The 8,793-nt window shown below is 51.8% G+C and overlaps 1 protein-coding gene across 1 annotated transcript; it reads right to left on the bottom strand.

Moving 5' to 3' along the window:
* Positions 1–1,403: 1,403 nt before the first annotated feature.
* Positions 1,404–7,466, bottom strand: RDH8 (retinol dehydrogenase 8). The gene is made up of 6 exons (XM_004277339.4): positions 7,355–7,466; positions 4,800–4,961; positions 3,981–4,160; positions 2,671–2,764; positions 2,276–2,459; positions 1,404–2,166 (listed from the first exon to the last, which is right to left on the bottom strand). Exons 1-6 carry the CDS (start codon positions 7,455–7,457, stop codon positions 1,951–1,953), a joined length of 939 nt encoding a protein of 312 aa, XP_004277387.3. The 5' UTR covers positions 7,458–7,466; the 3' UTR covers positions 1,404–1,950.
* Positions 7,467–8,793: the final 1,327 nt, after the last annotated feature.

The raw sequence follows: 8,793 nt of genomic DNA, 5'->3' as shown, positions 1-8,793 counted from the left end.
CCCCTCTGCCCCTGGCAAATGGGGATGTTCTGAGTGGCTTCATCTCATAAAACAGCAGAGCAAACATTAATTAAAAAGCTTTGCCCAGAGCTTGGCATTCCAAGGTTTGAACACAAACCAAAACAAAAACTGCAAGTGAAAGGAAACAGTCCAGAGGACTTTCGTTTCAGCACTGTTATTGCTAACCCTGCTTGGTAGAAGATGACATCAGGGGAGTCACCTGCCTGGGGCCACCCACTGAATGAGAGGAAGAGCCAGCATTTATGCCCAGAGTCCATTCACTTCCGAATTCTCAAGAGGAGGGCCAAGAAATTTAGGGACACTGTCTCAGGGGTTCAGATGAGACCCCTATTGATTTAAATTTTTAAAAATTGGGCTAAAATACACATAACACAAAATTTACCATCTTCACCATTTTTAGGTGTACAGTTCCTTAGTGACAAGTACCTTCACATTGTTGTGTAACTGTCACCACCATCCATCTTCAAGAACTCTTTATCTTGCAAAATTGAAACTCTGTCTCCATTAAACACTAACTCCCTGTTCCTCCCTCCCCCAGCCCCTGACACCCACCATTCTACTTTGCCTCTATGAATTTGACTCCTCTAGGGACGTCATATAAGTGGAATCATACAGTATTTGTCCGTTTTGTGTCTGGCTTCTTCCACTCAGCACAATGTCCTCAAAGTTCATCCATGTTGTAGCATGTGTCAGAATCTCCTTCCCTTTTTTTTTTTTTTTTTTTGGTACGCGAGCCTCTCGCTGTTGTGGCCCCTCCCGTGGCGGAGCACAGGCTCCGGACACGCAGGCTCAGCGGCCGTGGCTCACGGGCCCAGCCGCTCCGTGGCATGTGGGATCTTCCCGGACTGGGCACGAACCCGTGTCCCCTGCATCGGCAGGCGGACCCTCAACCACTGCGCCACCAGGGAAGCCCAGAAACTCCTTCCTTTTTAAGGCTGAATAAATATTCCATTGTATGGGTGGATCACATTTTGTTTATCCAGTAACCCGTTGATGGACATTTGGGTTGCTTCCACCTTTTGCCTATTGTGGACAAGGCTGCTCTGAACATGGGTATACAAATATCTCTTCAAGACCCTGTTTTCAATTCTTTCAGGTAATATCCAGGAATGGAATTGCTGAGTCATATGATAAATCTATTTCACTGTTTGAGGAACTGCCGTACTGTTTTCCATAGTGGCGGTACCATTTTACATTCTCACCAACAGTGCACAGGGTTCCAATTTCTCTACATTCTTGTGAACACTTGTTATTTTCTGGGCAATTTTTTTTTTTGATGTAGCCATGCTAATAGGTGTGAGATAGACCCTATTGCTTTTTAATTTTTTATTTAGATGTAAGAAATTGAACTTTATTAAATACAGTGATTGCTAGTGGTTACAAATATATATTTTCTGAAAACATATACATACATTGCTGGTGTATGCACAAACACATTTTACTGATGGAGTATGTGACCAGAAAAGTCTGGAGACCCCTTAGTGAAACCAGCTTTGGCTGTGTGTATAGGCGGGGAGGAGGGATGGTGATGTTTGGATCATCCCAGAATCCACAGACCGAAGATAGCAAAGTCCAGAGGTTGACTGAGGCAGTCTATCTCATCCTTCAAGGTCCAGCAACAATGCCCCCTCCTCCAGGAAGCCTCCCTTGCCTTCCCAGACACAACTCCAGCTCTCTGATCTGGGCTCCTCAGCCCAGGGTTCCAGAGTCCCAGGGTCCCCTCTCTCTGCCCCAGCCCTGACCGCAGAGGGGTCTGTGTCTAGAGGCTGAGGGCTCTCTGGGGTCCCAGCAATGCCCAGGCACAGAATGGGTCAAGCAGAGTTTGCTGAATGAATGAATGAATGAGTGGATAGTCTGTATGGCCTGAGATGGATGTGAACCAAAGAGGCTTGGCTGTTCAGGGGTGAGGAGGGTTGGGTGAGGCTCTGCTCACCGGGGCAACACTGGGGTACGGAAGCAGCTGCAGGCGAGACATCGAAGGCCAAGGTTGAGGAGGCGTGGCCAGCGGAAGAGCAGGCGATGGGAGGTTTGCACATACAGGCTGCCGGAGGGGTCCATGGCTTTAAGGGCGGTCAGCGGAGTGTAGCGGGCGTTGGTCTGTCTGCGCAAGGGTGGTCTGGCTGAGCCGATGACCTTGACAATTACCTGCGGGGTAGAGCCCTGAGCTTTGGGACCCAAGGAGAGGGGGTTTCTGTAGGGAGGGGCCCCCTCACATACCTGAGCCATGTCCTGGGGCTCTGGGCCCCCCACTCACCTTGGCCACATCCTGTGGGCTCTGTCCCACAGAGTGAAAGAGCTCCCTGGAGGCCGGGAGGTACAAATCCCGAAAGTAGCTCAGGGTGTCAGCGTCAGTGCCTGGGAACTCGGCTGTGGAAACCTGCTCCAGGAGCTTCCCTTCAAATTCGGTGGCCACCGGGCCCGGCTCCACCAGGGAGATGCTGGGAACAGGGGTAGGGGGAGAGGGTCTTGAGCCCCAACACACTCGCTGCCCCATTTTACCCATTACTGCCCATCTCTCCTCTTCACCCCCCTGCTTCTCCCATCATTGTTTCATGCCTCCTTGCTCCCCCATCTCCTCGCTACTCCCCTTCCCTTGTCTGTCCCATCACTGCCGTCATTCCCCTGTCACTGTCCAAGTGCCCGCCTCACAAGATGTTGAACTGAAGCAGCTGGACAGCCAGACTCTCGAAGAATCCCTCCATGGCGAACTTGGAGGCCGCATAGACTTCATTGAACACGACACCTGAGAGGATTACAGGAAGGTGGGCTCTTTGGGGGTCTGGGTGATGGGCTTTGTAGGTCCAGAGGGATGGGGTCTTGGGAGACAGAGCAAAGAGGATTTAGGGATCACAGCATATCTGGGGCCAACCTGATGGGTGTATGTGATGGGAGCATATGAGGTCAGGATGAGGTAGTCTTGGGGTGCCAGGTCCCATCTCTTCCTGGCAGTGTTCCATCCACCCTCAGCCCAGGGAACTCTCCTATTTCCCTCTATCCTCTAAACCCTTGGGCCACTTGGGCATAGGATGCCCAGGGTCCCCAAGGGCAAGCACCGTTCACCAGGATCTTTACTGGTCCCTGTTGAGCAGTGAATGTGTCCCCCTCCCTTCCAAGATCAGGAGATTCAGCCGGAAGAGAGGCTGAAGGGATGGGGCTGAGTAAATGCAGCTTTTCCCTGATAGGGTAACAAGTAGGGTGGATTCCTTAGGGGACTGCTGGGGAGGGGGGCAGATCCGAGGAAATTTCCAGGGAAAGGAAGGGAGTCTAGAGAGGTTCAAGGAGAAAGGGCCCGGGAGAAAGGATGGCAAGTAGATGGCCTCCATAGTAGGCCCATAGCAGACATCATTAGTCGATCACTGCTCTTTTTCCTGCAGAACCGCAGAGTCCCAAATCCAGACATCTCTGGAGCCTGGTGGGAGGTGTTTGGCAAGAAGGAGCCTCAGGAGGAGTGCTGATGGTTCCTCTGAGTTTTGTGGGATGGTTGGAAGAAATTTTTGGAGGTTTCCAGAAGTGGGGTTGAAAATGGATGTGGATGGCCTTTGGCAGCATCTATACCACCCCTGTCTACTCCTGTACCATGGTAGACATAGTTAATCTATCCCAGAACTTTTTTTTTTGCGGTACGCGGACCTCTCACTGTTGTGGCCTCTCCCGTTGCAGAGCACAGGCTCCGGACGCGCAGGCTCAGCGGCCGTGGCTCACGGGCCCAGCCGCTCCGCGGCATGTGGGATCTTCACGGACCCGGGCAGGAATCCGTGTTCCCTGCATCGGCAGGCGGACTCTCAACCACTGCGCCACCAGGGAAGCCCCTATCCCAGAACTTTTTCCTTCTGAGCTGCAGAATGCTTCTCAATGCAGGCATATTTATGGAATATGAGCTAAAACCTAGTTGCCATCCTTCCAGCCGGGGGAGGGTCAGACGCTGGGAGGATTCCCAGGGGTGCATCCCCAGGGCTCACCTTGCAGCCCCATGACACTGCTGACCACCACGATGTGGCCCTGTCGTCTCCTCTTCATGCCAGGAAGTACAGCTTTGACCAGACGGACGGCCCCGAAAAAGTTGGTATCAAAGACGTTCTGCATGGCAGCTAGGCTGAGCCCCTCCAAGGGCCCCACCAGGCCCACTCCAGCATTATTCACTAAGGGGGTAGGGCTGAGGGTTATTTTGAAGTCCCCCAACCCTTCTAGTGTCACTCCCCCAGGGACACTCCCTAAATTATCCCACCCCTCCCCCACTCCAATTTCAGGGCTAGTCCAAGGTATCTTGGGTGGACAAATGTGTAGCATTGATAATCTTTAAATATAGTTCAGCATTTGTTATAGGGAACTCTGAGCCCTGGGTGGGGAAGAAGGCTGCTGGGAACAGCCTCTACTTTAATGCATGAGCAATTCAGCTCTGACCCCTAATTGCATCAAAACAGCCACACCCTCCTTAGAAGACCGTTTAGGGACCATGAGTTGCTTCTTCATCATGCTCCTTTCCCACAATGACTCATCAAATTAGTTTTCCCAACCACATATGGTTTTCTCCATATGTGAGAATTTCTATTTGATAAAATCCACCCTATCCCCAGGTCTCAGTATATTTCCTATATCTCTAATAAACTGAATGGTATCCTGGGCTCTTAGCCAACTGATCTACCCCTTCTCTCCAGGGTCAGAGGTTATTAGGGAAACAGGAGAGTTAGTGCCCAGACACTGGAAAGAACTTGCTGTGATGAGGATCTGTGCTTAGGCCAGGGAGGGGGCGAGTGACCCCAGGGGATGCTCAGACTCACCCAACACGTCCACTTCTCCTCCCTGGATGCAGCTGAGACACTGGGCCACTGACTCATCACTGCACACGTCCAGCTGGGCCACGGTGAGGGTCTGACCCAGAGCCTCCCCAGCAGCTGCCTCCAGTGTCCCCTTCTTTCCCAGGTCCCTCATGGTGGCCACCACTGGGGACAGAGAACAGAGTTGGAGCAGGCACTAGGTTCCTTTACCCTGTGTGTGGACTTATATGTTCCTGTGATAGTTTGCATGAGTAATCACAGAGGAATGGAGACCCACAGATTTATACACCTACATTTGCCATACAACCACAAATGCATACTTGTGCACAGATATTTGTATACACTTCCATCCATCCATCCACTCATCTAGCAAACATTTATTGAGCATCTACTACACCCTATGCACTATTCTAGGTGCTGAGGCTATTGCATGAAATAAGATAAAGTCCCTGCCTTCACAGAATTCAAAACCAGTAGGTAAGACAATAAAATAAATACAGAACAGATGGCTTGAGAAAAGAAATGCATGCACACCTAAAGTCAACATAGGTGCAAATATGCATATGCAAGTATGGATAGCCCCATTTACATCATCAACGTAGGTTCCAATTTATTGAACACCTACTATATGCCAGATAATATGCTAAACACATTTATAAACACGAACTCTAATCCTTACAAGAATCCTATGATCAGGTCACTGACTTATTTTCCAAAGATGGCCTCAACATCTTTTATCACACATGCTGTTCTAGAACCTAGCTGCTCACCCATCAGCCCATGAAATCTGATTCCTCTCCCCTTGAATCTTGTGGCTAGCTGGGAATCAATAGACGATGGGAAAGGTAACCCTGTGTGGCTTTTGAGATTAGGATGGAAAAGATGTTGCAGTTTCTGCTTTGCTTGCTGGAATACTCACTCTTGTAGGCTTCAGCCACCCTATAGCAGCCCAGCTGTCCTGAGGCCACCATGCTGGGAAGAAGCCCAAGCTTAGCCCAGATAGAAAGACCACATGTTCCAGTCTCCTCTGTGAGCCTTTGACCCTGAGCCCAAAGCGCCCAGCTGAGCCCTTCCAAATTCATGACCCTTGTAAACCACGAGACATAGATGACTGCAGTTGTTTCACGCCATACATTTTGGCGTACAGCTGTGTACGCCATACACCCCATGCATTTTGGGGTGACTTGCTTTTAGCGATAGTAATCAGAACGCGTAGGCAATATTATTATCCCCATTAACACACTGAGGCTCAACACAGTGAGGTTTCTTGCCTGCTCCAACCCCTAGCAGGTGTAAGAACTGAGATTTCAACCTGGGTTCATCTGAGTGCTGAGCTCACGCACCTGTACACATGTTTGCACCCGCCCCCCCCAACGCCTGCACCCACAATCACACACACATTTGCATGTTGTCTGTGAGCCCATGTAATTCGCAGGTGCTGCACACATGAATGGGACCCCGTGCCTCTACATATGGTGACAAGCCTGGGCCCGGGGGCTGGGCTACCTGAGTTCAGATCCAGACTCTGCCAAGTTCCAGCTTGGGCAAGGACCTTTGGCAGTCGGTGCCTCAGTTTCCTCATTTCTAAGATGGGACAAATGATAGTGTCCACCTTATCGGGGTGATGTGGGGATTAAATGACTTTCTAATATGCAAAACACTTAGAAGGAAGCCTGGCACATTGCAAACAGTCAATAAACATCACCCTTCAGCAGTGTTAGACACTCATCTGCCAGCCCACAGGGGCACACGCTGCACAATTCCCTCTCTGCACACTGGCACCCGGACTGTCACACCCAGAGCTGTGCACGTCTCTAAGACAGAGGGTAGAGGGCTGGGAGAAGCAACTCTGCCAACTGGGGCAATGCCCTCACCCCTCCATCCTCCTCTGAAGTAATGGCCCTTTGCTTACTTCGACTCCAGTGTGCACTGGGTCAAAGGTTCCCATGGGTGGGGTGAAGATTGGGGCTATTGATCCCAGAGTGGCAGGGGGCCGAGTCTCCAGACCTAGAGCCCCCTCCTCCTTAAACCCTCAAGGTCAGGGTCACTTAAGAGGCTTATCTTGGAGCGTTAATCTGAGGATGAGTGGGGGTGGGGACTCTTAGGGAATGACTAAGTGAAACCTCAGAGAAGCCCTCTCCAGCCAGCCCTTCTAAAAAATACATATCACCCACACCCACCCCGCTGGCTTTATTTTGCTTCTGACCACTTATCTGCACTAGCCACCTAATACGATTTAAAAATCTGTTTATTGTTTGTTCTCCCTCACCTCCCCCACTACATCACTACCTAGAACAGAGATTTTTGTCTATTCTGTTCGCAGCTGTGTTTCTAGCACCTAGAATCTGGCACCCAATGGGTGCATTAGAAATATACTTTGGATGAGGGGATGATTCACAAGCGGAGGTGGGAAGGGGGCCTCCGTGTGTCCTGGGTCCTCCCCAAGCCCCCAAATGCAGTCGAAGTCATGGACTAGTGGAACTAGTGCTGGGAGAGCTAAGGGTCTTGGGAAGCCATGCCCACTCCTGTCCTTCCCAGCCTCACCCTGGTCCCCTTACCCTGGTAGCGCTGCCTGGGGTCACGAGCCAGCTGCACTGCGAGCTCCAGGCCAATTCCCGAGGAGCATCCCGAGATCAGTACAGTCCGGGGTGCGTCGGCCATGTTGATCCCTTTCTGGACGCGTGACCTCTGCTGGCCGGCACCTGACTCCCGCCACCCATCCTCTGCTCATCTGTCCCCTCCTAAGCACACCCCACCTGCAGGACGAATGGGCCCTGGGAGCCCTCAATTATGAACTGACTTTGGGCAGGCAGCTGGGGGGAATCCCTTCACTTCAATATAGTGCCTTCCTTTTATCTGTCAAAAATGTCCTCTCGTTGCTACACTCAAAACTGGGGGCTTTTGTTACGATGATAAATTATCCAGGGCTGGGGGGAGTTTCAGGCAGTGTGGGGAATAAGTGGAGGTGTTCTCTTGCTGTCTCTACTCTGGGCAAAGAATCTGTGATTGGAGAGAGGTGACCGAGAGTGTGGTCCCAGAAGGGTCCGTTCAAAGAGAATGGGCAGAAATGTCAGAAGGTGCGATAGACTATAGGAAGAACTTCCCAACAGACCAAGGCAGGGCACGAACTTTATGAGCGTTTTAGCCAGAAAAGTCTTAGTCTCTGATGTCCCTGGAGAGAAAGGAGGAGCAGCTTGGGGAGATTCCCTCTCCTCCCCCTTCTCAGGGCCCCCCTCCCCCTCAGGCCAGATGGGGCCCCACCCCCTCCTCCCTAAGGACACAGAGTCTCTTTGTCTGAGGAGCCAGAGGCTGGGAGGGAGACACTGCCGGCTTCTCCCTCTTGGCCTCGGGGCGGGGGAAGTGGGCAGTTCAGGGCCCGGGATATGCCCCTTGGGTTCCTCCCTGCGGAAGCTCCTTCAGATCCAGCATGTCTGTGCTTGTTCAATTGCACAGACAGCTCCACCTGACCTGACCCGCTGGGGCCTCCTCACATGGGGGCGGGGGTGTCCCAGTGGGGTGAGGGGGGGTTCCGCCTCACCCCAGGAATGGCAGGGGTCCACCCCTCCCTGTGGCAGTGCCCTGCTTAGGGTAGGGCCATACTCCCTGATTTAATGGGCCATGTGTGAGAATGGAGCTGGGGCCTCCATCTGGGGCCTGAGTCAGGGAGAAGAGGGCTAGGGATGGAGGTGGGAGCCTTTATTTGAAGATTAAGAGTTTGGGGGAAAGAAAGAACTGTGTCTTGGAATCTGTGGTGAGGGTTTGGGGGTGGGTCTAGGGACCCCATTTTGGAATCTGGGGTGGAGTTTGAGGCGGGGTGAAGATCCCTTATTTAGGGACCTGCAGGGAAAGTATGGAGTGAGGTCGGTACCTCTTATTGTGGGACCAGGCAGGTGGGTGAGAATTTGGCATCAGAATTTGGGGGCCTGGCTGAGACAGAAAGGATCTGGTATAAAGCTGTACCCCTAATTCCAGGGCCTGGATGGAGGCTGAAGGTTAG

This window comes from Orcinus orca, chromosome 3 (assembly GCF_937001465.1).
Source record: "Orcinus orca chromosome 3, mOrcOrc1.1, whole genome shotgun sequence".
Taxonomy (NCBI): domain Eukaryota; kingdom Metazoa; phylum Chordata; class Mammalia; order Artiodactyla; family Delphinidae; genus Orcinus; species Orcinus orca.
Note: the sequence above shows the minus strand (reverse complement) of the source record. Positions and strands in the feature narration are given on the sequence as shown.

What these genes read in the sequence shown, in the direction of transcription:
- RDH8 (XM_004277339.4), bottom strand. Translation starts at nt 7,457, where the DNA reads ATGGCCGACGCACCCCGGACTGTACTGATCTCGGGATGCTCCTCGGGA. An exon ending in CCCCAGGCAGCGCTACCAGG is followed by an intron (nt 4,962 to 7,354) that starts GTAAGGGGACCA and finishes CTCTGTCCCCAG; the next exon opens with TGGTGGCCACCATGAGGGAC. An exon ending in GCCCACAGGATGTGGCCAAG is followed by an intron (nt 2,167 to 2,275) that starts GTGAGTGGGGGG and finishes TCTACCCCGCAG; the next exon opens with GTAATTGTCAAGGTCATCGG.